Source organism: Geotrypetes seraphini, chromosome 5 (assembly GCF_902459505.1).
Source record: "Geotrypetes seraphini chromosome 5, aGeoSer1.1, whole genome shotgun sequence".
NCBI classification, from domain to species: domain Eukaryota; kingdom Metazoa; phylum Chordata; class Amphibia; order Gymnophiona; family Dermophiidae; genus Geotrypetes; species Geotrypetes seraphini.
The window spans coordinates 12,224,808-12,252,080 of record NC_047088.1 but is presented as its reverse complement, the minus strand read 5'-3'; the positions used below and the strand labels follow the sequence as shown (position 1 = coordinate 12,252,080).

Below are 27,273 nucleotides of genomic sequence, written 5' to 3'. Positions count from 1 at the left end.
ACATAATTTATAATAGAGAAAACAAGTGCACATGTCTATGGGTATGTTGTCAAAGGACAGTTTTTAAGGGGAAAGTATACTTGTTACACAGACTTCCCTTTAAGAGGTTTATGAGCAGATGTGATCATTCTACAGAGGGGTCAATGCCACATACCGATCGATAGCTGAGCGTGATATTCTGCCGCGATGTAAATTCAAAGCACGCAGAAACTTGCATGCTAATCATGGAAAGCCTGCCTGCCACATGCACACAAAGATTCAGTGCGCATGTTTGAAGAGGACAAAAGTGCCAGCGTACATCTCTGCATAAAAATTTCTTGTGAGGCTAAAATTTGTGCACAGATGTGTAGTGGTACTTTTTCTTCAGATATGCATACAATGTCATCAAAGTTGCAGCTTTATATGGTTACAGAAAGAAAACTGACATTAAATCATCTTGACTAACCCTTCTGCGAGATCACAGACCTAGCAATGAATTTCTTGCTTTGTGCACACATTTAAATCCCGTTTATGTCTGTGTATTGCAGAGGAAAGTCTAATGGGCTTATTACCATTCATTTGAATGCTCACTTGTACTGCACAAGTTAATTGCGATTCTGAACAGCCGTACTGGGTCAAACCAATGGGCCATCTAACCCGGTTTCCAACAGTTTCCAACAGTGGCCCATGCAGGTCGCCGGTACCTGGCAGAAATCCAAATAAGAGTAGCATTCCATGCTACCAATCCAGGGCAAGCAGTGGTTTCCCCCCTCCTCCCCAGCTGTCTCAATAGCATGCTATGAACTTTTCCTCCGGGAAGTTCCAAACCTTTTTTAAACCCAGCTATGCTAATCACTGTTATACATCCTCTGGCAATGAGTTCCAGAGCTTAACTATTCTTTGAGTTAAAAAAAAAATTCTCCCATTTGTTTTAAAAGTATTTCCATGTAATTACATAGTGTCCCCTGATTTTTGTACTTTTTGAAAGGGTGACAACTCAATTCACTCTTACTAGAGAGTTGCGCGGGGACAGAAATCCCACCCATCCCCACCCGTCTCCGTCAGAATCTCCTCCATCCCCGCCCGTCCCCACGAGGAATCCCCTCCGTCCCCGCCCTTCCCCGCCATCCCCCATAAAAGTTACCTGCCCCCTTAGTACTTATTTGTATTTTGGACAGTGGAGAGTTAAGTGACTTTCCCAGAATTAGAGAATGACACGATGGCGGTTACCCGCGGCTAGCCGCGTTTAGCCATGGGTAACCCGCCAAAACGGTGACCAGAAAAACTGGTCACCGCAAGTTCGGGGACAAGGCCATTCACCGTCCCGTGGAGCGGTGAATGGTAGCATGGGGCGGTGAACAATCTTGAATGCGCGGTGACCGAGTGTTCGAACCGGCAGGCCATTCTCTCCCGCCGTCCAGCTATGTATCTCCCTCCCTCCTTTTCCCTTACCTTTTCTTCTTAAAATGGCGATTTCTATAAGGCTACCAGCTGTATTACAGCCGGAGCCTTGAAGTCGCGTTGCGTTGCCTGCTGGTAAAAGTCTCCTCTGACGCAACTTCCTGTTTCCGGTTGCATCGGAGGAGACTTCTAGCAGGCAACCCGACGCGACTTCAAGGCTCCGCTGTAATACAGCTGGTAGCCTTATAGAAATCGCCATTTTAAGAAGAAAAGGTAAGGGAAAAGGAGGGAAATGCACGGCTGGCCAGCGGGAGGGAGCTGCTGGACCGCTTGAAGGAGGGTGGGGGGATGGAGAGGAGAAGACGCTGAAGACTGGAATGGGACCGGGGCGGTGAAAGAGACAGCGGGGCGGTGACGAGGCGGTGAAGGGGACGGCAGAGACGGGGCGGTGAAAGGGACAGCGGGGACGAGGCGGTGCAGAGGATGGTGGTCCAGGGACGGGGCGGTGACGGGGACAGAATTTTTCCCCGTGTCATTCTCTACCCAGAATCACAAGGAGATGCACTGGGAATCAAACCTAGTTCCCTTGGATCTCAGGCCTCTGCACTATTAGGCTACTCTTTAACCTGTCTGACACTATTTAGCCATATTGTTTAACATCTTAAAGAAGTTGACTAAGAAGCCTGAATCTGTCTATCATACCATCACTCCCTCCACTCCATCATTCATTCATCTATCTCTCTCCATCAGTATGCAATGTGCTGCTAATGTCTTATCAAAGACTTCTGGCCAGCTTTTCTTCGCTATCGCTCTTTGCTGTCATTAAAAAAAAAAAAGTTAAACGAGAGACTCTAACAGGGAATTCCTTTCTTGCAGTCTGTCTCTCTTTACACCATCACCATGCATTCCATTCTCAGCTGTCCATCGACCCTTCTTCCATCCAGTTCTCCTCTTCCCCCTGCCTTAGCCCTCTGAAATAATTTCTACACTGTGAAGACATAGTTTTGTTTGCACAATGTGCGTGTGAGTGCCTCACAACTGCACAAAGGATAATTCTGAGAAATGCAAGAAGCTCGAAGTGTGTCGGGCATAGTATTTGCCCCCCCTCCCCAATTATACACATAAGGCGAATAAAGATCTCTGCAATCTGACTGCACCAGCCTCGCAGGTTAACTCGATACCTTATTGCACAAAAGGGAAATCTGTAAACGCTGAAAATGAAGGCATTCTAAGAATAACAGAATTTCCTCTCCCGGCCCACCTCACGCACCCCCTGTACACTGGAGAGCCCCAATTCAACTTTCTCAGCCTTCCTCCAAAAGGGGAGGAGGCGGAGGTGGATCCCTGTCGCGTGTCTTTGTTTCCAATTGGCCACAGCTGGGTTGAGGGCGGATGTTATGTAAATGCATGGGTGGGGAGGGTGGACTCCACTGCCTGACCAATCAGCAGCAATGCAGTGAGCTCAGCACATAGGCACACTGAGCGCCTTCATGCTGAGCTCACTGCTGAGAATCGCTATTCCCGCCGCAGCGCCGGACTAGTATCATCTTGAAAATTAGGTAGACCTCAGAATGGGAGATCCCAATTCCATCTCCGCAGGAGTCCCGTTGGCCTGGGAGGAGTCCCCGCGGGAGTCCCGTTGACCTTAAGGGGATCCCTGCGGGATTCCCACGATCCCCGTTCCCGTGCAGACCTCTAACTCTTACCTGTTCAACTCCACGCAGGAGTTGACTTCCATCATATCTCCCCTCAGCCGTCTCTTTTCCAAGCTGAAGAGCCCCAACCTCTTTAGTCTTGTCTCATTGGAGTTCCATCCTCTTTAACATTTTAGTCGCTCTTCTATGAGCCTTTTCTAATTCTGCTATATCTTTTTGGAGATACGGCGACCAGGACTGTGTGCAATACTCAAGGTGAGGATGACACAGAGGTGTTAGAATGTGTGCCTTATTTACCTTCCCTTTTCTAATTAATTTCTAGCATCCTGTTTGCTTTTCTTGCCTTTCTGCATCTTGTGGCTAGTAACGTGCACACAGAATGCTGGTTAACTGTTCAGTGTTGTCTGTGATAGCTTTCTGCAGCAGCCGTAGAGGACGCAGTGTTGCACTCTGAATGGGAAAGTCATTTGTCTAGTGCTCTGCTTCCTGCAAGGGGCCAGTCACAGGATGGTGGTGAAAGAGATAGCGCGAGAGGGATAAGGGATAGGGACTTGTATACCACCTTTACATTCAAAGCAGTTTACATTCAGGTACTCAAGCATCTGCCCTATCTGTCCCGATGGACTCACAGTCTACAAGGGGCAGTAGAGGATTAAGTGACTTGCCCAGGGTCGCAAGGAGCAGTGTGGGCTTTGAAGCGCTAACCACTGCGCCACACTCTTCAAAGGAAGGCTGATCGAGGCACTGAGGAGTGCAAGTTTCAGTCACAAGTTAGGCACCATTTATAGAATTGCACCTAGTGGAGCACCGGTAGGCATTGAAACCTTAGGCACACTGTTTTACGCCAGGGTTAAGTTTGGCACAGTTCTCTGATGCAGGTGCCTAACTTTAGTTATCTTTTTATAGAATCTGGGCCAGAGGGATGGTGAGGACAGACAGACTGGATGGGCCTTATCTGCTGGTATGTTGTAGGTTAATTTGAATAGGCGTCTGTCCCTAGAATCTGAGACCACAAGCTCATTTCACAGCCTTTGGATAGTAATGACTGTTTCCTTTGACTCTGAGCTGCGATTTGGAAGTTTCAAATGAGATCAAGCTGAAGCAGTCTGGAACATTTTATGAATACATATGGCAAGCATTCAAACATATGTTTTTGTCAATTAAAAACATTATTATTCAAGAAATTCTGTGGTTTTTTTATGTCTCTTCCCCTCCCCCCAACCCACAGAGCAATGTAAAATATAAAACAGACAAAATGCAATTAGAACAATTAAAGACAGACACAAGACAACAACAAAAGAAACCAACCCAATGCATCCATCCTGAATATCTAATATTTTAAGCCTTCATAAAAAGATAAGCCTTAACTTTATTTTAAAATTGGCCCATCTCAGAATTCCATAATACAAGAATTAGGATCAGGAACTGAAAATGCTCCAGCCCTCATAACGACCAGCCTGGCCTCAGCAATTGAGAGAACCACAGCTAGCATTTTAGTGGCTGGCATGGTACATACAAAACCAGAAGGTTTCCCACATATGAGGTCTCAAAATATTAGATTCTAAGCATTAAAACCAAGATTGGAAAACTCTGTTTTACTCAAAATAGGCAACCATTGTAGCTGAGTCATTGAAAGAATAGCATCACATTGAGGGCTGGTGATCCTTGTGGCTCCAGATTGGCCACGTTGCCCATGATACACGGATCTAGTCCAACTGCAAAGAGATCAACGTCTGAGACTCCCTCTCCATCTGACACTGCTCTCACAGGGCCGAATCGCCTTAGAGAATCTGGAACACTTGGCTTATGGCATGGCTCTTGAGCGTGCGACTCTAGTACAAAAGAGATACTTGGAGGTGGTCATAGCTATACTCCTGTGCTCCAAGAAACCGGCGACAGTAGCAGCTTATGCAAAAGCCTAAAAATCATTTCAACCCTGGTGTTTGGAGCAACAAATAGAGCCAGTTAGGGCTCCAAAGGCCACAGTCCTTTCTTTCCTCAAGGAGGAAAGGGCTAGAAAAGGGCTTGGTGGTCAGTTCCTTAAAGGTTTAGGTGGCCAGTCTTTCCTGTTTTCAAGCTTGTTTGGAGAGATGTTCACTGGTATCTCACCCTGACATTTCCAAGATCTTGAAGGGAGCTGTGCGGTTGCGTCCACTTGTGCGTCAAGCTTGTCCTTCATGAAATACCATAACCTTGTGTTGAGGGCCCTAAGTAAGGCCCCTGTATGAGCCCTTGCAGGAGGTCATGCTGATGGATCTCATGGTAAAGACAGTTTTCCTGGTAGCCATCATTTCAGCTAGAAGAGTTCCAGAGTTACGAAGGCGGGTGTATCTCTGTGTATGGGACCTTCTTTTCTGCCAAAGATGGTGTCAGCGTTCCATGTGAACCAAGAAATCTAACTACCAGCATTCCAGGCCATAGGTGTAAATAAGCAGGAAAAAATGCTAGCATAGCTAAATGTCAGAAGGGTTCTCCTTCATTATCTGGAAGTCACCAATGATTTTTGGTTATCAGATCTCTTCATCCTAACGGGCTCTGGTTGCAGAGGAAGGCCAGCCTCAAAGGCGGCTATTTCCTCTGTTGCATAGTATTTGGAAAAAGTCCACCAATTTCCTTAAAAGTGCATTCCACCAGAAGTGTGACTTCTTCATAGGTAGTGTCCAGGATGGTTTTGCCTGAGATCATGTATAGGGCAGCTACGTGGTCCACTCCACACACATTTACTAAGGTTTATAGAGTGGATGTAGTAGCACAAAAGGACTTCACTTTTGGGTCCACATTGCTAGCAGCAGGCTCTTCTATCCTACCCTAGGATCAAGGAACTGTTTTGATTCATCTCACAGGTTTAGGATTCATGTGCTTTTTGCATTGGAATGAAAGATTAGGTTCTTACCTTAATAATCTTTTTTTCCAGTAGAAAAGCACATGGGTTCTGAAGCCGTGCCCTATCAGTTTTCAGTGTTGCCTGCTTTTAGCCTCAAACAGGTATGCTTTGCAACAGCATGTCTAATGGCATTCAAACAAGACGAAGCTATGGCTTCAGAGAGACAGAAGTGCCTATACAGGTTTGCTCTTGGTTTTCATTCTGCCTTGTTGATGTTATGCTGCATTTGTTAATGAGTTGTGTTTTCTTGCAGAGCAGATCAAACGTATCTGATCGTGCAGTTTTCCCATGCCCCTACTTGTTGTTTTTTGGGTGAATTATAGAATAGCGCTTACCATGACATTTTTATTGTGCTGATTTTTCAGGATCATATATAGAATCTTGGCCAAAATGTCCGTATTTGTGACTACTTCCTTCTGTATAATCAAATCTATTGCTGTATTATAGTCAAGGATTTCACTGAATGAGTCTTATTGCCTAATCTCTCAAGGATAGTCAGATTGCTCTATATAGCTTTTGAGAAGATTGTGCTTTTATAAAGTAGGCTGCCAGATTCAGCCCTGATAACGCTCAGATTCTGTTCAAAAAGCAGGTGTAAATGTGTGTTTACTCACATGGCTTATAAAATACATTGTTCTGTCCAAACTACACTCCAGAAACATCTACATGTGCCCATACAAGTTTGCACCATTATGCTGGTGTGCATACTTGCATGCGTGTACTGCCTTTTCTCAATAGGTAAAATAAGACTTACTTACAGAAAAACAGTACAAATCTGCAACCCAGATACAAGCATGGAAAAAGCAAATAGGCCTCTGGCAGCTGAGTTGCAACTGGGGAACAATCTCTTGAATAATATCTTGCCCTGAAAGATTTGCAGCAATAATAGCAGTAGGCTCAGAGCTGTCTGTCTCCTGGTCACAGGACTCGGTGACAATATTTGATCAATGTACGAGTATGCTAAAATGTCTGGTAGGTGTGAGAGAGTGAGGTTTGGGGGCCGTCCTTCGTAGCTCACCGAGAAGAGCTTTGTAGTAGTGATTGTGGAAAAGGCAGTCTACAAAAGCAGAGTTGAATAAAATGTGGGAAGTAGTATGTGAAGAGGATTTTCAGGAAGGCAAATATTTCTAAAGATCTGGTCCTGTGCATGTTAACGTGGGTGTACTAGAATTAATTCCCAGTCTCTTCTCTGTGCTTTAAATAACCTTGATTACACGAAGCGCAGACACTTCTGCATTTGCTGACTATGGACAGAAACACACACACACACGCTGTGCTCCTCATTTCTCTTGTCGCCTGCCTCTTACTTGGATTTGTAGCTGCATAGGAATGTCTCTGAATAAGCATATCAAAGATTGAAACAGGGAGGGCTAATGATATACAAGAAAAGCCAAACCGAGTCACACCTAGGCACATTTCCCGACATTCCCTTCTGTTTCGAGTAACTCTAACTTGGGGCCATTGCATCCTTGATTGTTTCTTAAATTGTTGGATCGGTTTCTACTGCTTGCCTTCAGAAAGTCTCTTGGTTTTGCTCCTTATTGGAATTTGATGGAAAAGAGCAACAGCCCTGCAGAGAAGAATCTTTATCATCTGAACTGGGAAAGAGTTGATAATGTTTTAGTATAGCAGGTAAAAAAAAAAACCCCAAGGGGAAAGGACTGAGATAAAAGCGAGTTTATGAAATAGAATATATGATGTCTTTCCAGTAGCGATCATAGATTGTGTCAACATTTTAGAACGGATATTTTATTTTGCATCATAAGGTATCTTTCCTTCTGATGATAGATGTTTCAGCGCCATCTATTGGATTTTAATCTATGCCCCTGAGGCAGACTTCGTTTTCGAAGCCAAAACACGGACCGTGTTGGGTCGGAAAGACTGATTATCATATACCGTGATCCCCCACGAATTCGGGGACCCACTAATTTGCGGTATTCTCTGACTGCCTCTTCCTGTACTAAAGTCAGGCTACACCAATCAGGAGCTGCGTGTCAAAGCAGTTCTTGATTGGTGTAGCCTTACTTTAGTAACAGGAAGAGGCAGTCGGAGCATACCGCGAGTGATTTTCTTCACTCGCCGGTGCTCCAGCTGCCCTCTCCTGCCTCTCGACAAGTGAAAAACTGTAGTCGCGGGTTTTTTAATTCACGGGGGTTCCTGGAACGGAACTCGCTTTTATCTCAGGTTGATGTGTACAGTCCGTTCCCCTACTTTTTCTCTTTGTTTTATTTATCATGGGGGTTTGCCTTGTTTTTTTGGATTGCATTAGTACAGTAGGTGGCAGCTTTAGTATTTTGGCCTGTACTCAGAGTGTGATCATGTACGAAAGACACAAAATTACAGCTTTCTGCTTTAATTTGTTTGGGGCTTTACACAGTTTTTTAAAAAATGGCTCTCATGTTGGTCCGCTTGAAAATATAGCACCAAAGATCAACAAGAATGCTGCAGGTGAGACCTTTCATTGGAGTAAAAGAGCTTAGTCCATATGCAGTCAGCTTTTAAGAGATCAACCTGAAGGCTTATCGCAAATCTGTTGGTAGTCATAAAAACATACTGGGTCATACCAATGGTCCATCAGGCCCAGTAGCCCGTTCTCATGGTGGCCAATCCAGGTCCCTAGTACCTGGCCAAAACCCAAAGAGTAGCAACATTCCATTCAGAATCCTAAAGAAGAGCAAGATTCCGGAACCCCAAAGAGTAGCAACATTCCATTCAAAATCCTAAAGAATAGCAAGATTCCGGAATCCCAAAGAGTAGCAACATTCCATTCAGAATCCTAAAGAATAGCAAGATTCCGGAACCCCAAAGAGTAGCAACATTCCATTCAGAATCCTAAAGAATAGCAAGATTCCGGAACCCCAAAGAATAGCAACATTCCAGGGCAAGCAGTGGCTTCCCCCATGTCTGTCTCATTAACAGACTATGGACTTTTCCGCCAGGAAATTGTCCAAACCTTTCTTAAAACCAGCTATACAACCACTCTTACCAGGGCCGTTGCTGGATTAACTGTGTCCCATGGAAGTTCTCCAGCCCCCAGGAGACTTCCACATACACTTTGTGCCTAAGGTGCATCTTCTACTTCTCTCCTCCTCTCGCAGCTCCCATGGTTCATTTCTCACTCTGAACAGTGCAGTGGTCTATATCCAGTGATAGCCACAAAATTCAAACAACTAATATACAAACCAGGCAGGGGAAGGAGAGTAGAGGCACATCTCTGTTAGTGTCGGCCCCTGTGATAACCCTGGGTTCACCAAATATAAAAATGTCTCACTGTTGTATGAGCCTACCTTGTTGCTACATATGTACAATACTGTTACCAAGGAAATTACATCACCTTATGTGAGAGTATCCGTACGTTCAAATTGTGGTCTCTTTTGGGAGGGAGGGCTAACAACCAATTTTGATGGTTTTAGAGTGGGAGATGGACAGCCACATGGACCTCTGCTAGCGCTAGATTTTGTTAGAAAGGAGAAACTTGGAACATTCACACCCTCTGGTATACATCTTCCCTAGTTTCAAGTGCCTGCTTCACCTGAGGAATAGAGTACAGTTCATTAATTCAAACAGAGAATTCTGAATAGTCTATTTCCAACTGCTGACAGCTTTCTTGTGGTTTTGCTAGGACAGTTCTTGTTCCTAAATCTCAGATTGACAGTTTGCATTCCCTACCATTGAATGAAATGTCAGTCCCCTGTTTTTGTTCTTCCTTGTAGGAATACATCTTGGCATTGTGCACCCCAGAACACACTAAGGAGGAGAGCCTGACGCCAGCGCTGCGGAAACTTCTCTGCAGCCTGCGTGATGCCATCGAATATGAATCGCAGGCAGTGGTGGAAGTGAAAGAGACGAGTGTGGAAATCTCTGGCCGACAGCTGAACGTGATGACAGCCTGGTCCATGGTGGAGAAGCTGAGAATGGAGAAAAATCCCTCACAAGATGAGCGGATGGTGGCAGCAGCCTCTACCCAAGATCCTGGGGAATGCAGTGGAGAATCTGATGACTGGACCAGTTCAGAGAGTGAAGCTGAACAGCAGGGAGGGAGGCTAGGAGGAGGAGATTGCTGCGGTGGATCGGGAGGCAGCCATTATAGGGGTAAAGAGATCTCCAACAAACCCCACAGGCAGCTCTGCCGATCTCCCTGCTTGGACCGGCCCAGCTTCTCACAGGGCAGCATTCAGGTTCCGCAGGACCACCACCTAAAGTCCCAAGAAGCCTCAAGCAATTTGAACAAGGAATACCAAGCCAAAATGGACTTTGCCGTAAAGTTGGGCTATGCCAGCGATCAGATCCAAGCAGTCCTCAACAAACTTGGGGCAGATGCCCTCATCAATGACATTTTGGCAGAATTGGTAAGACTTGGCAACAAAGGCGAGACTGAGGGGCAAGGCATTGGGAGCAGTACCACGGGCATGCTGGTTCCCCGGGGTCCCTGCCCAAAGGAGATTGCAAGCCCAGAGGTTTCTCTCGAAGATGATGTGGTGGATAATACTGACAATCTGAGACCAATCGTCATTGATGGGAGTAATGTGGCAATGAGGTAGGAAAAAAGCCTCATCCATCTCTTCTTTGCTTTTCTCTAGCGTAGGCAGGATAGCATGACTTAGTTCTGTTTCTAAGGAACATGTGAAAGCTGCTTTGATCGTTGCTTCATTTTGGCATGAATAAAGTCTTGTTTTCATAGTTAAAACTGTGTATTTAATAGATTTACTACACATTTATGGAGGAGTAGCCCAAGGGTTAGTACAGCAGCCTGAGAACCAGGAGAAATGGGTCTCATTTTGACTCTGGGCAAGTCACTTAACCCTCCATTGGCCTAGGCACAAAATAAGTATCTGTGTATATAATATGCAAAGCACTTTGATTGTGTCAAATCTCGTCCTCTTTCTATATGTTTGGAAGTAACATAGCATGAAATAAATCAAAGAGTGTAACTAGAGATTTGACACAGAAATTTGTAATGACACTTATCCTTCCGATCCTTGTAGCAGCCACCGAGAACCCTATGCATCACAAGGAACTCATTAGTATTTAAATGAGCTCCTTGTGATGCAATAAAGGGAACACCCCTCCCCCTCTTTTAGGATTGTAGCCGTTGTAGCGCACAACAGAAGCGCCCATTAAAAAAATCATTTTAAGGGCTGGCGGGGAGGGCAGGGGCTGCTGGTTCAGCTGCAAATGGCCTTTAAAAAAAAAAAAGGCACAGCTGTCGTGCTGTGCGCCCTGATCGCAGCTCCGGAGCTGGCAGCCGCCACTCTCAGCTGATCGCGGTTCCAGAGGGAAGGAGAAGGGCAGCAGCAGGCGGAGCTGTGCCTAGCAATTGCGCTTCTGAGCGAGCGCCAGGCACAGTTCCTCCCCCTTTTAGCGGGGCTGATGATGACTACAGAACAAGGGAAGCTTCAGCAGCACAGAGTCAATTCTCTCTCCTTGTGTTTAATCCTTCCTTATTCTCTCCTGCTGCTTTGAAATCCTTCACCATATTTCTGGTCTCAGTCATGGCAATAAAGAAGTCTTCTCCTGCCGTGGAATACAGCTGGCTGTGGACTGGTTTCTGGAGAAAGGACATAAGGACATCACCGTATTCGTACCAGCTTGGAGAAAAGAGCAATCCCGGCCTGATGCACCAATCACAGGTAACCTGTTGAAAGCTTTGAATCACCTATTGTCACTTTACAACACAGCTACAGGGAGATACTGCAAGGGCTACTAGTTTGGGTCTGTAATTAACTGGGTTCTAAAGTACGGCTATTTAGAAGGCCGTTTTTAGAGGGGGGAAGACTTTGTATTCTAAAGCCTGCAAACCAATTTTGGAAGAGAAACTCCAGATGATTCCCTTTAAGAACATAAGAATTGCCGCTGCTAGGTCAGACCAGTGGTCCATCGTACCCAGCAGTCCGCTCCCGCGATGGCCTCTAGGTCAAGGACCTGAGCCCTAACTGAGTCTAGCCTTACCGGCGTACGTTCTGGTCTAACTTTGTCTTGAATCCCTGGAGGGTGTTTTCCCCTACGACAGCAAGTGGTGTGGGGATATCTTACTCTGCAAACTGTGTACCAGGGTCAGGCAAACTAGGCACCAGAACATCTTCCCTTCCAGCTGCCACAGCCCACCAGTTCCTAGGTCCTCTGTGCAGGGCCTCAGGGTCTCGCCCAGTGCAGAATATCTGTCACAATGAAGTCTGATCAGGTTGCAATTTTTAAATTGTAGCACAGCATATGAAAATTGTGGGACTTTAGCTCTTCAATAGAAACAGAAGTGTTGCCTGCGAGTGTTTTGGTTTATTGCTTTATATGGAAAAAAGTCTTTGTTTTTGGGATGTCTCTCTCACCAGAACTTTTCTGCATATGTTCTCAGATCAGGAGGTCTTGCGCAGGTTGGAGAAAGAGAAAATTCTGGTCTTCACCCCATCTCGGAGAGTGCAGGGCAGGCGAGTGGTATGTTATGATGACCGGTTTATTGTCAAGCTGTCCTTTGACTCTGATGGGATCATCGTCTCCAACGACAACTACCGAGACCTTCAAAATGAGAAGCCAGAGTGGAAGAAATTCATTGAAGAGCGATTGCTGATGTACTCCTTTGTGAATGACAAGTAGGTCGTAAATAGCAGACCTTTATAAGGAAATTCTTTAAAATGCTTTGTATTTATAAAACTGAAAAGCTTAGCTTAGTTTGTTGAGTAAACTTTTTCAAAAACAAGTTTAGATTGGAAACAAAGTGAAATTTGCATTGAAAAGCATTTATTCATAAGGTATCCAGTATATGATATTCATTGAAAAGAAAACCATTCATTTGCCCAGAAAACAGCCTTTTGCACTTCCGGAGTGTTTCAATTGTATGGTCATTTGTTTAAGCCACTTGGGTGGCTCTGTGAGACCCGAAGGGTGGGCATAGGATTAGTTTACCTGAGGAGTGGAAGGAGAGCCTGGTTTCGGCTGTTCTACAGCTGAAGGATTAAAGCTCAGATCCAGCCACTGAAAAAGAAACTGCAACTAAATAACAGAACAGTCCCTAGTTGGGGTATTACTGAAACTAAAATTGTCCCACAATGCCTAAACAAACAAACCCAAAAAATCAAAAGTGGCTAGCATCATGTGAACAATTAGGCAACAAGCAGTGGCGTAGTAATGGGGGTGGGACAGATCGCCCCAGGCACCATCTTTGTATGCCAGTGCCTTTCCTCCCACACACCTCTTGAAATGTTTGCTGAGATGAGACGAGGAGGTGACGTGAGAAGGGAGCCAAGGCTGGTACAAGTGGTGGGTGGAAGATGGAGGGGTAGGTGCTCCGCCACCGCCCTGGGCATCAACCTCCCTGGCAACCAGTTTCAGTCATTACACACCAGAATCTTATCAAATATGTTCCACCATACTTCTGCCAGCAAATGAACTGTGTTCTTATCTCAACTTACGTGATGAGTGCAAGAGAATTGGCGTCATGGGATAGGAGATAATATCTTCTTATACCCCAATCAGATCACTGAGATCTATTGACCAACATCTATTAGTTACGCCCTCACTTAAAGTTATTAATACATGGCGGCACTTCATCTTCTCTGTTACAGCTCCTCAAACTTGGAACTCAGAGAAGAAAAGAACTTAGATAAATTTAAAAGTAAACTTAAGAGCTTTTGATATTTAGGAGTCCCAGCCTATTTTTGCTTATTTTCATAAGGCTACTTCTTTTATTTCCCTCCTATTGTTTTTTTACCATAATCGTCCTTCTTTCTATCATTATTATTGTATTTCATTACCCTGCCTTTCCCTTTGTTTTACTTTTCTGTTTATTTTGTTAGTCGTTAATTTAAAATGTTTTGTTCAGTGTTCACCTATTTTTTATAACCCCTGTATTATCTGTAAATTGAAAGATTAGTTCATCGCTTAGATATTTGAGTAAGCGATTAATCAAAAATACATAATAAACTTGAAACTTAAAAGATACAAAATAGAGTCCGTGCTGAAACCTCTGCTTTTTAACATATTTATCAGTGATCTAGGGAGGTTATTAAATTTGCTGACAACACAAAGTTGCTCAAAATTCTGAAATCGCAGGACTTTCTAATTTCCTTAGGGGTCATTCTTGAGGAACTTTGTGAAATGCCTTTCTGAAAATCTAGATCCGCAGTATCAACTGGCTCAACTTTAGCCACTCACATTTGTTCATCCCTTCGAAGAAATGTGGTCCAGTAGTGACTAAATCTATGTCTTCTTTGTCTCATTAATCCATGTTTATATATAGTATATGTGCTCTGTAGTCTCTGCCATTTTGCCTGGTACCGACATCAGGCTCACCAGTTTATAAGTTCCCAGATCACCTCTGGAACTCTTTTTAGAAATTGGCATCATATTTTCCACCCTCTGGATTTTAAAGACATTCAAATTCTAACAAGAACTCTGCAAGTTCTATCAGTACTCTGGGACGTCTGCTGTCTGGTTCAGTTTGACCAATTGAAGAGTAGCACATTACATCTTCCAGGTTTACAGAGATTTGTTTCAGTTTCTCAGACTGATTTTTTGTAAGAGTTGTATGGTGCCCCGTGCATTTGGGCATCATGTGAATGTTGGTTTCTAAGAGCTAAGCGGTGCCAGGGGGAAAACCTAGTGGCATTGGAAGCAGTTCAGTGGCCAAGGAGGGAGAACGGGAAAGGTGATCTTGCCTGTTGCCCTACAAATGTCAGGCCTTGGGCTTAGGTCCTGATAGGTCATGCCCAGATAGTCCTAGTTTCAACTGAGCTAGAATTTAAAAAAAACCAACCCTGCTGGCCCAGCTGAGAAACAGAAACGGTTAGAAGATAAATTGCTATAAGCCTGAAATCAAATTAGACATGTTTGTTTGTGCTGCAGGTTCATGCCTCCTGATGACCCACTAGGCCGCCATGGGCCAAGCCTTGAAAACTTTTTAAGAAAAAGGCCTGTGATTCCAGAACATAAGAAACAGCCATGTCCCTATGGTAAGAGCAGAAGTGTATCTTTTTGTACGATAAATAGTACTGCGAAAAATCTGTAAACTGTCTACAACTGTACTCTCCTTGGAGGAAAATCTGATCATCAGAGTCTGTTTTTAGATTTTATTTTCTCTTCGTCTCCCAAAATTCAAGTCAACTTATTTTTTGGATGGGGGAGGGAAGGTTGGTGGTGAGGAGAGGAAATTTTGTCTAGAACCCTTTTGGGTTAGATGACGTTCTGTGATCTATTAGTGATTTGGTTAAAAAAAAAGCCTAAAAATACTCTTAGGGATATTTGGAGCATTGAGATTAAGCATGATATTTCAGCATCTCAATGGCCACAAATTTGGTCTTGGAGAATGAGATGTACAATGTCAGCATCTATGAAACAAACTTGGTTTTTTTTTGTTACATAGAGCTTTTTGGACCCCAGTTAGATTGTAAAAGTTAAATAGTTCTTTGTCTAATAGATGCTGGCATTGTAATATCGATATAGGGACTTTAGATCATCTTTTGTTCTATTGTCCCCATATGCCTTTTGGAACTCAATCTGGGATCAAGTAAATTGTTTATTGGAAAATCACGTAGCATTAACTTATGATACTGTACTTTTTGGTATGTCTATGAGAAAAAAGAGTCAGATATCAATGTGTAATAACAAACTTTTATTGATTTTGACCGGAGTTGCCATCCAACATATTACTAATAACTGGAAAGATCATAGTAGGCTTAATTTTAAGTTTTGGTGGAATTCAGTATGTCACATATATAGAATGGAAAGATCAATAGCAGTACAGAATTGAAATTATAAAAATTTTATTAAAATTTGGGAGCCATTAACGTCCTTTTGTCATGATTGATGCCATTTTTGTAATATTTTTCTATTAATTATGTAAGATTTAGGGTTGGGTGGGGGGTGGGTTTCCATTATACGAAAATAAAATAAGTAGAGGGATTTGTGGGTGGGAGGGGGAGGGTTATATTTATAATTATAAGATATAATGATAAGATGCACAAGTGCTTAGATTTATGTTTATTTATTATAAATTTTTGTACACTTGATGAAAGTTTTAAAATGAATAAAGAATTAAAAAAAAAAAAAAAGATGATGTTCTGTGACTTGGTGGCCCTTTCCATGCATGTTGAAGGAAGCCAGGAAGTCATCCTGGAAGCAGCTCTTTGGAATTATATTTTAATTTGGCTAGGGGCAACAAAAACTAGAGGGCACTCAAAAAAATTGAAGGGAGATAGGTTCAGAACAAATGCTAGGAAGTTCTTCTTCACGCAGAGGGTGGTGAACGCCTGGCATACGCTTCCAGAGGAGGTGGTAGAGCAGAGTACGACTTTGGGGTTCAAAAGGGGATTGGACGAGTTCATGAAGGAAAAGGGGATCCAGGGGTACAATTAAAGGGTTACTATACAGTACAGAAGGCTGTAAAGTAATAGAGTAGTAGAGTAATAGATCACTACAGGTCATTGACCTGGGGGGGCCACCGCGGGAGCGGACTGCTGGGTGTGATGGACCTATGGTCTGACTCAGCAGAGGCAATGCTTATGTGCTTATAAAATCAAACTGAATGAGGTATAATCATTATTTCATTGAGGGTTTATCAACAGTTCTGCATTTAGTAAATGAACAAATCTTTATTGAAAAGAATCAGTTAACAGTTTAGCTAAATTGGGTAATTGGAACAATGGGACATCAAAAGAAAGAGCACTTGGCCAGCCAGTGGTGCTGAAGCGAGAGCTTCCCTAGCTTAACTTTTCTGTGCACTTGGGATTTTATAAACGAATGTGTGCATGTCAAGAATAACAACCCTTCAAAAGATTTACTAGTTATAATTGTATCAAACACAATTATTGCAGGATAACAACTAATAGATTCAAAACACAGTAGTAAGTTGTTGTCCCTGAAAGGCATTACACTTCAAACCCGGTTACAAAATTGTGAGGGGGGAATAAAAGCCTCTTACAAACATACGATACTGTTCATTTAAACGGCTCATTTAAACTTAGCAGCATACGATACTGTTCATTTAAATGGCTTTCAATATTATCATTAGCATTAAAAAAACTACAACTAAACTGGTGAGACTGGACTCATTTGGAGCACTGGTCTTGACCTTGGGGCCGCTGCGTGGGCGGACTGCTGGGCAGGATGGACCATTGGTCTGACCCAGCAGCGGCAGTTCTTATGTTCTTATGAATTTCTCCCCCAAAGCAGGTAAAAGTCGGCGAAATAAGGTCTCTTGTCGGGAGCTATGAGATGGTGATCAAATTATGGACACAGCAGAATGGAAAAAGTCCCGTGTTTTTGAGATAAGTCTCGATAGGGCACCCGATTGGCAGTTTTCCTATCGTGTGTCCCGGATGACGGGACATTCCAAAAATTGTCATTGCCATCATATGTTCCATGGCATGGGACATACAGTACACCTTCTATTGGGCCATTGTGTTTACAATAGCCGTAAATAATACAAAACTTTGCTAAAATAATTACCATTGGAACCAGCGTAACGTAAAATTTATTACGATAGGAAAAGGTTAAGCTTGGTTGTGGTGTGAGGGAGTTTTTTTATGCCAATGATAATACTGAAAGCCGTTTAAATGCAATAATGTTGTATGCGGCTACGTTTGTATGAGGCTTTTTTCCCCCCTCACGATTTTGTAACCAGGTTTGAAACGTAATGCCTTTCAGTGACCACAACTGAACAACTCACTACTGTGTTTCCAGTTATAATGATGAAATGCTCAAGATGGGAACTCTGATTTTGCTCAAAATATCACTTGAATTCATTTCTATGTTGTTTCTAGGTAAAAAGTGCACGTATGGACATAAGTGCAAGTACTATCACCCAGAACGGGCAAACCAGCCACAGCGGTCTGTTGCAGATGAGCTTCGGATCAGTGCTAAGCTCTCGGCAGTGAAAACAATGAGTGAAGGTGCATTGGTGAAATGTGGCACCGGCACGCCCACTGCCCAAGGTGAAGCGAACTCCGAAGCGAAACGCATCGCTCCAAAACGCCAGTCAGATCCCAGTATTCGCTCAGTAGTCGTGGAACCAGAGGAGAGGCTGTCCACAGCTCGCAAATCTGAGGCCAGCTCTGTCCCATCCCTGGTGTCAGCACTGAGCGTTCCAACCATTCCACCCAGTAAAAGCCATGCTGCTGGTGCACTGAACACTCGATCTGCAAGTAGTCCAGTGCCTGGATCGTCACAATTTGCCCATCAGCAATCTGCTTTAGAGCACATGACCAGCATGCAATACCCACCCATTCTGGTGACCAATAGCCATGGAACATCTGTGAGTTATGCAGAACAGTATCCCAAATATGACTCTCTGGGAGATCATGGTTACTATTCCATGCTAAGTGACTTCTCCAATCTGAGCATCAGCAACATGCATAGCACTGATTATTATGTGTCTGAGCAAGAGCAGGGGTTGTACTCCAGGAACTCCAGTCCCTGTCCTGACAGTTGTTTGAGCCATACAAGTACTGAGTCCTATTCCTCTTACAGTGACTTATATTTGGGTATATCGGATCCTGCTCCAGAGGACAACATGAAGGTTTCTCGACCTCCAGCCCAGAATCGTCTCCAGCCCTTTGCCCGAGGTTACCACGAAACCTTAACTCGAGTTCAGAGCTATGAGCCCGCGGAGCCGAAGCAGCCTCTGTCCAAACAGTCCATTTCTCATCTAGCACTAAACATCCAGCATGCAGCGATAGGCGCTCGCTCGAGTTGTCCTGGAGATTATCCGGTGCCTCAAAACATGCATCCTTCTGCTACTTCACAGCCAGGGCGGGCGCTGGTCATGACAAGGATGGACAGCATTTCTGACTCCCGCCTTTATGAAAGCAACCCCATGAGGCAGAGGAGACCACCTCTGTGCCGAGAGCAGCATGCCAGCTGGGATCCACTGCCTGGTCCCGCAGACCACTATGCCTACCAGTCTTATCCTTTGAGTAACAATCTCATGCAGCCTTGCTATGAGCCAGTCATGGTGCGCAGTATGCCTGAAAAGATGGAGCAGCTCTGGAGGTCTCCATGGGTTGGGATAGCTGAGCCCAGGGAGCAACATATCATTCCTGAACATCAATATCAAACGTACAAAAATCTCTGCAATATATTCCCCCCAGGCCTTGTCCTTTCTGTAATGGAGAAAAACCCGCACATGACGGATGCACAGCAGTTGGCAGCTGTGATTGTTACCAAATTACGATCAGGACGCTAGAGTATTTGTTAGAACCTGGACAATAGTATCTATTGTGTATATGAAGACCTAGGTCTTCAAGGTGATTCAAATGCAGAAAATTTAGAATTCTGCTGTAAATATTTTCATATTCTGTGCTATGGAATATTGTATTGATTAAGCCTAATAATTCTTAGGTTTAATCCATAGCCATATGGGGTTTTTTTTAAAAATAGAAATTTTAAATATATTGAAAAGGAAGTGCATACCTTACTGCATGGATTCATCCTTACCAACAAGGCCAGATTAATGAAGTAGTACGAGACTAACCCCCCCCCCCATATGTTCAAAAATAACATTCAGATGTATGAAATATACCTTGCTTGTCGCCCAGACGAGCTCTGCAACTGCTACTGGCAGATATGCACAATTTCATATAATCCTTCAACTAGTTAAGAGCCCGAAGTCTTTGGCAGTTTTAAACATGCTCATGGCTTCTCATAATTACCCTCCCCATTAGTAGATATTTATTTAGGGAAATCTGATGGAAAGCTGCTCCCTCTGTACACGAGTGAAAGTGCATAGAATGAACAATCGCACACTTTTACCTCGACAAGGCAAGTTTAGGGAATGGAGAGGGAAATAACGCATAGAGATTTGGGGTGGGCAACCTGCAGTCCATATAAGAGCATGGGATGCATACTCAGTTTTGGCCATTTTTAAATACTTGATTTTGCAAATATGATCAGAATAGCCACTCTTAACAGTTTGTTTTCATCGTTTTTAGCTAACACTTATTTGTGCATTTCTAGTTCTATCATTCCACCGTCCACAAGGTGGAGCACAAAGAAATCATTTATAATAAAATATGCAATAAAACCAACACAATATCCAGTCTAAAATCAAAGCAAACAAATGTGACACTGTGTGTCAGTCTTCATGAGGGGTACTCCCTCACTGACACTGCAATTACAACACTGTACAATAGGGGTGCTAGCTCACAGAGTAGAAGAGTAAGCACCTTAGTGTGGGTGGGACTCGGGCAGCAAGGAGTTCATATGCCATAGAGATCTTCCCTAGCTGTGGACTAAGGAGAAGCCCAGGAAAGCAGAGTTTCTCCCAATCACTTGAGGGCCAGACTGGCAAGGCGAGAGGCCTGTTATTTATTTAAACACTTGATGTTAAGTGTGAAAGGCTGAAGGCAAAGCTCTGTGTGCAGCTGGATAATCCGTAGCAGTGGTTGAGGAGAAGCAGAGGGGCTGTGAGAGAGCCATGATACCTGACTAGAGAGAGACTATTGCAACCTGTGTTTGGGGCATGGCAGCCACTGGCCATGAACAGCATCTGAGACCCATAAGCCAAAGGCCCATTCCCAAATTTTTGCCTTTGAAATAAGATTACTTTCCTTTCCCTAACAGGGCTCAGGTTTCTGAATTAATAGAGTTGTTGTTGCACTCTGCTTCACCCCAAAATCCACTCAAGCTATTACAGTCTATTATGGCAAATCACACAAGATAGAATAATCACTCCTTTGTAGGGTTTCCTAAAGGTGTCACTATCTGTCATCACTCTTTAAGTGTGGAATCTGATTCTGCATTCTTGGAACAGCAATTGGGCACTGTGGCCTGCTGTGTATAAAGATTGCCCACCCCAGATTTCTAACCTAAGCTATGCCTGGTTTTCTGAAGGGGGGGGGGGGGGAATAAGCAGGTGCACTTGTCCACTTTGCATCTCTTTTAAACAGGCCCATCAGAGCCGGAACTGGTAAATGTTAACAGCCTTTTTCACTAGGATCTGTCCGTCACAGCTGCAATTTTGAGTTAGCCAGCAGTGATGGGAGAACATAGGATAAGTGCATTGCGCAGACCTATGGCCATTTAGTAGAATAGGTTAAGAACATACCACCTTCATGTCTTGGCAGCAGTAGCGTTTACACTGTGCTACGTCCCTTTAAGTGAACCTGCTACTGTCCTGTGTGTGCTAAAAGCAAAACAGGAAGCTGCACTTCACACGTCAGGTATTTTTATTTTCCCCCTCTAGTTCCCTTAATTATTCAGACGTGGTACGCTCACGCTATATTTTAAATGAATTCCCTAAAGTCCTTACAAATCTCTAGATTAAAATTCCCTCTGGCTATAAACTGGCCGGCATTTTCAGCGGGGCTAGACTTCCCGTTTCCTCTGAAAATGGAGGCTCCAGGGTTGCACTTCAAACCTGTGGCAAGGTGTGCATTACCTTCTGGCAGGGTAGCAGATACTGCAAGACCCAACTTTTACTTGGGGAGTGAGGGGAGACCAGTTGTGCAGCTTGATGCCTTGTGAGGCCTTTATTGTTTTTTTGAACGCTGCACTGAAATGCTCCCCTGCTGTTTTGTTGTATTTTATTTCTTGAAATCCAGTGTGTATAAAATATTTCAACATTTTGAAGCATTAGTAGCTCGTTATGTTTCGAGCTAGGAGCTGTTGACTTGTAGTTTTTTCATGAAAGTTGAGAAGGGCCTGCTTTGTCGGCCTTCTGTTGCTTCATGAGAAGGTGTGACACCGCCTAAATGTTTCTTACTGTGAAACACACAGAACGTGAGGCTGCAGTCAGGGTTCTTTCTGGTGTTTTGATAGGGGCTTGCTGGCTGCTCGCCGTACCATGGTATTTCTCGCCCCTCCTTTCCTATGTGCAATACTGAAAGAGAAAGCTCGAGCTGGTCCAGCCTTTTCAAAAGATGTCATCTTCTAGACTTCCTGAACGGAATGTCCGAAAATAGCAGTCATTACATTTTTTAATGCCAAAGATCCATAGACATGTTTTTTTTCAAAAAATGGAACGGTTCCTTTCATTCAGGCAGGACCAGGAACAGAGGCTGTTGAAAGCAGTAACGTTCCATGAGGAAGATGAGTTGAGCGTTGCAAACTTCTGATTTACGATTCCTGGTCTTTAGTTTCAAATCTGTGTTCTTTCTCTCTATGGTACAAGCAGCCAAGAGCAATGCCTCAAATAACCAGAAATAACCTTTTGTTTGTTGATACAAATTGTATCTTTTTTTCTTGATTGTATTTAAAAAGACAAAACACAAAAAAACCTGTACAAATCGGATGTGTAGATTAGCTCCAGTATTGCGTTTCCCCACAGTTTTTGTGACACTGTGTGTCACTGTGGTCAGCCCTCAGCTACTTCTCTCTCTCGTAGTTTATAAATGTCTTAGAGCACTTTTCCAAACCACTTTCTTATACGATGGGCACAGTTTGCAAGCATTAAATGGTGTGTTTTCTCTTCTATTTGTGAACGGGACCTGTTTATTTCTAGACAAAGGGTCAGTGTTAATATACTGTCTGTAAATTGTTTGTAGTGACTGTGTCCCTTCTGCCTTATTGTAAAATGAGAAGTAATTTAATGTGAATGGTTCTTTTTTTCTGGAAAGATCACATTTTCCACGTTGGCATGAAATTTTAAGGCATTACAATAGCGAACCGTGCACCTCCAACCTTCATTGCGGAGCTCGCTGTTGGGCCTGGAGCGTGGGAGGATGCCCTCACATCCTGCATAAATAAGGAATGGGCTTGTATCCTATCTGTAAAGATTTGATTCCAGGTGGGGGAACACGGGCCCACTGGCATATTTACAAATGAAAGCTGACCGGTTGATTTTGTTTTTGCAAAGATGGGCCTGCTAATTATGGCCTCCTTTTACTAAACAGCGCTAGAGGTTTTTAGGGGGGGCTGGTGAGGTAAATTCCTATGAGCGTTAGAGCATTTACCTGACCCACCTGCGCTATTTAGTAAAACCTGGTGTATATTAGTTGCATCTTTTTCCAACTAACAGATGTTATATGATATTAGTGTCGCTTTTGGTCCAGTGTTTTCAGTATTTTTACTGTGAAGTATTGATGCTAGATGTGCCAATTCAAATCACCACCATTAAATACTGATACTTGAAATTAGGGAACATGTGATCATGTTTATACTGCAAATGTTACTTTGTACAAATATTTTTAGAAACATGTGCTAGCATCTATTTAAAATATATCCCTGTAGCAGTCTCTTCCTTCTCTGGTTGTGGCAAAGAGAAGAGAATGCCAGCTTCAGTATGTGTGGCAACAGAGTTGCCAGTCAGAAACGAGCCAGTATATTTCTGGACTGTATTAAATAATGTTTATTGCTTTTGTAAAGACTGTGTCCTGTGATGGTGTGTGTTAGCTGTGTAGAGAGGTATTTTTATTACTGAGTCTTGTGCTGTAATAGTTCTGCCTTTTTTTTTTTTTTTTAAAGAATTGTTACAAATTGTATAATGCTATTAAATCTCTTTGGGTGTTCTAACTGACCCAAACATAATGTAAGTCTCAATGACAAAAAAAAGAAAAATGGAGGTTAATAAATCAAGATTATTGTATTTGAATGTCAGTGAAGTAATGTGCAATGTTTGTTGGAGTCGAGGCTCTTGGTAAGCAGAGCAGCATTCTGTATAGTGCAGGGGTCTCAAAGTCCCTCCTTGAGGGCCACAATCCAGTCGGGTTTTCAGGATTTCCCCAATTAATATGCATGAGATCTATGTGAATGCATTGCTTTCAATGCATATTCATTGGGGAAATCCTGAAAACCCGATTGGATTGCAGCCCTCAAGGAGGGACTCTGAGATCCCTGGTATAGTGCATCAATTTGGCATGTGGAACTGTGCGTGGGCAGATTGCACACTTAAGGCAAAACTGATACAATTGCATATGTAAGTACAACCGTTGAGGTGTGCACATTCACTCCAGCGTAACTGCTGAAAAGAATTTGGGTGTAGGGTGCAGCATTTTCACACCTTACCTGGTGTGCATTTTATAAAACTACCCCCCCCCCCAGCTCAAATCCCGTTGATGCACATCACTTAACCCTCCCTGCCTCAGGTACAAACTTAGATTGTAAACCCTCTGGGTATAGGGAAATACCTCCTCGACTGGAATGTAACTTGCCCTGAAAAACATGAGTGAAATCCAAATAAAAATAACCAAACAAAAGTTGTAAGCAAAGCATTTTTATAGTAATAAAGCTCTAATTTTCCCAACAGATCAAATCTGCAGAAGTATGCTGTACAAGCCCATGTCTGAAGACATGCTCTATAGCACGTAGTTTCCTAACTGGTGTACCATCCGAGCTTGGTAAACATGTCATGAAAAAGTTTGTGCTTCTTGAGGCTCATGCCACTCCTTTCTAGGTACAGCAGAAACCCCAGGCTGGGGAACTAATGCAGTGTGCATTAACACACTGATCACAGCACCTGCTCTTGAAACTCCTTCCTTATCCTCCAGCTGAAGGAGATGGGGACATCATGCGACTCGCTCTGACTGTTCGAGAAGAAGACTTTGGCCCAAAGTTACTAAGGAAGCCAGGAATAGGGAGGTCTGACAGGGTGGAATTGAGGCTGGAGGTTAAATGAGAACAGCTGATGAAGGAGAGGGCTCATGATAATGGGGCCTGGTTATAGTTGAAGGTGTGATGAATAATCAAATGCAACTTGTGCATCAGCAGAAACAAAGCCAGCCACAAGTGTCCACAGGGTCCTGATCTACACATTCACTTAAAGGCTGGTAGTAGGGGATAGATGCAAGAGAGAGGAGGCAAGTCTTCCTACCTCTTGTAAAGTGTTTGGACTATCAGAGGAGATACTTCAGGGCTATATGCACCAAAAATCTCCATTAATCCAATTTAGTATTTTTGAAATATATTTTCCTGTTATTATATAATGTCTTTTCTATGATTGAAATTCTTTTTTTTATTCCTTGTAAAATTTTAAAGCCTATCTTATTTGGAATTTCTGCAATTTAATTTCTCATATGTAGCTTCTCATGTCAGAGACTCTCACAGACATGAAGAGATTATGTACCACAGATGACAAACATAAATAGGGATGGAGGAGTGGTAGACCCTGATCGATTTCAGACGGTTGTGTTTGTGAGGAGCTAGCTAAAATAAAAGTAGACAAAGCGATGGGGCCATTTGGTATTCATCTGAGGGTGCTGAAGGAACTAAGGGACTGACCTTTTCAATGAGTTTCTAGAGTTGGGAGTGGTACCAGAGGACTGGAAAGGGCGGATGTGATCTCTCTCCACAAAAGTAGACATAAGGAAGAACTAGGGAATTACAGGCCGGTAAGTCTGACTTCTGTGGTAAGCAAGTTAATGGAAATGCTTTTAAAACAGAGAATGGTCAAGTTTCTGGAATCCTGTGGATTACAGGACTAGAGGCAACATGGATTCACTAGAGGTAGGTCTTGTTGAGATAGTGGTAGATGCTTTAGGACTGAACTTTCAATTTCCAGGCTGTGAGAAAGAAGAGCTGAGTGGAAAAAGAGAGCTTGTCTAGAAGGTCCAGCAAGAGCGGGTACCATATTTGTCTGGGCTAATGAGGAGTAATGAGTATGATGTGAGCATTGTGTGTAGAGACTTTGTGAAGAACCTTGGAAATCAGTGCAAATGGTGGGAAAGCATAAAGAAGGTTTTGACCCCAGTGTATGGAGAAAGCGCCCCTTGCTATTGCTTGGGGAGCTGGATGAACAGAGCAAAATTTGCTGCATTTGGCATTGTCTGTGGAAGCAAAGAGATCCACTGTGGGAGTCCCCCAGTGGTGGAATATTTGTTGCAGAATAGTAGGGTGGACAGTCCACTTGTGAGGATCGAGTTTCCTGCTCAAAGAGTCTGCATGTTCTCCTGGAATATGTACTACTTGCAAATGAACCTTTAGTGTCAGAGCATAGGTCCATAGGTGATATGCTTCTTGCAGAGAGGAAGGGAACCTGAACCTCCCTACTTGTTAACGTAGAACATCATCACTGGATTGTTTGAATGAGAATGCGTTTTTTGTGGATCCAAGGATGAAATGCTTGAAGAGCCTAAGTTCTAAGTGGTTGATGTGCAGGGATTGTTCAGTTGTTGACCTTTGACCTTGAGTGCACAAATGGTCGAGGCGCACCCCCCCAGCCCTGGTTGGACACATCTGACATTGTAGTAAGAAGAGGTGGTGGAGGCTGAAAGGGACAACCCTCTTGAAGGGACAGAAAGTGAATCCACCACAGGAGGGAATCCTTTGTAGGAAATGGAACCAACTTGACGAGAGACTGATGGCACTGATTTCAGTGCAACTTTAGGTGCCACTGTAAAGATCTCATGTGGAGTCTTGCATTCAACACTAGGGATATCGAGGCTTCCATGTGACCTAGGAGACATAGAATGGTGCGCGCTGGCAAGGCTGATGATAGACTGATGTCTGTCCCGAGGAATATAAGCCCTTGCAGTGTCTGTGTCCACTAGAGCTCTGATAAATGTGAGGGAGCGAATTGGAGTGAGATTGGACTTTTAGAAGTTGATGATAAACCCTAGAGACTGGAGGATTCAAACTGTGGCCTGACTAGACATTAGTAACTGGTCCTTTGAATGAGCTACTAGGAGCCAGTCATCTAAGGGATACCCTGTGGTGTTGCTTCCGCAGATGAGCTACTACCAACGCTAGGCACTTTGTGAATACTCTTGGTGCCAACAAAAGGTAGGACTTTGTATTGAAAATGTTGATTCAGAAATGTGAAGCGAAGGAAGTGCCAGTGGGAAGGATGAATTGGAATATGAGCTTATGCATCTTTGAGGTCTAGGGCGGCTAACCAGTCATATTGCTGTGAGAAGAAGAATTGCTGAAAGAGAAATCATCCTGAACTTCTCTTTCTTTAGGCAGGCATTGAGGGACCGGAGGTCAATGGGACAAAGGCCTTGTGCTGTCTTGGGAATAAGAAAAAACAGGGAGTAGAATCCTTGATTTGCTTGAGCAATTAGAACCTGCTCAATGGCCTTGTTGAGGAGCAGAAGGGAAATCTCCGCTGCAAGCTGTGGAGTATGATGGTGTGGAACCTTGGAAGGGTACAGAGTTAAGAAGGAAACTGAGGAAATACCCCTGGGAAACTATGCTGAGGACCCACTGGCCTGTTATGATGACCTGCCAAGCTGAAGGGAAGTCTGTTAGCCCCCCAGCCCCTCCCTCCGGTAGATGGTCAAAAACTAGGACTAGGTTTAAGTGCAGGCAAATGAGGTTCAGATGACAGTTTCCTGTCCCTCGAGCTTCTGGGTGTAAGGAGGACTGTGATCTTTGAAGGGCAGGCGGTTATATGGACTAAACCTGCACCGAGGATAGTACTGCTGAAAAAACTGGTGATGAAACGCTCTTTGAAAGGGCATCTAAACTGTTGGGAATGACCTGAATGTACTGAGA

At 43.6% G+C, this 27,273-nt stretch overlaps 1 protein-coding gene across 3 annotated transcripts in view; it reads left to right on the top strand.

Moving 5' to 3' along the window:
- ZC3H12B (zinc finger CCCH-type containing 12B) overlaps positions 1-24,038 on the top strand; it is a 111,417-nt gene extending 87,379 nt beyond the window's left edge. For all 3 annotated transcript variants that reach the window (XM_033945677.1, XM_033945678.1, XM_033945679.1), the window contains 5 exons: positions 9,633-10,456; positions 11,410-11,549; positions 12,269-12,503; positions 14,755-14,861; positions 17,670-24,038. In XM_033945677.1, coding sequence (XP_033801568.1) covers positions 9,633-10,456; positions 11,410-11,549; positions 12,269-12,503; positions 14,755-14,861; positions 17,670-19,090 — 2,727 coding nt within the window. In that variant the 3' untranslated portion in view covers positions 19,091-24,038. The remainder of the gene's footprint in view (positions 1-9,632; positions 10,457-11,409; positions 11,550-12,268; positions 12,504-14,754; positions 14,862-17,669) is intronic.
- The last annotated feature ends 3,235 nt before the right edge of the window (positions 24,039-27,273 follow it).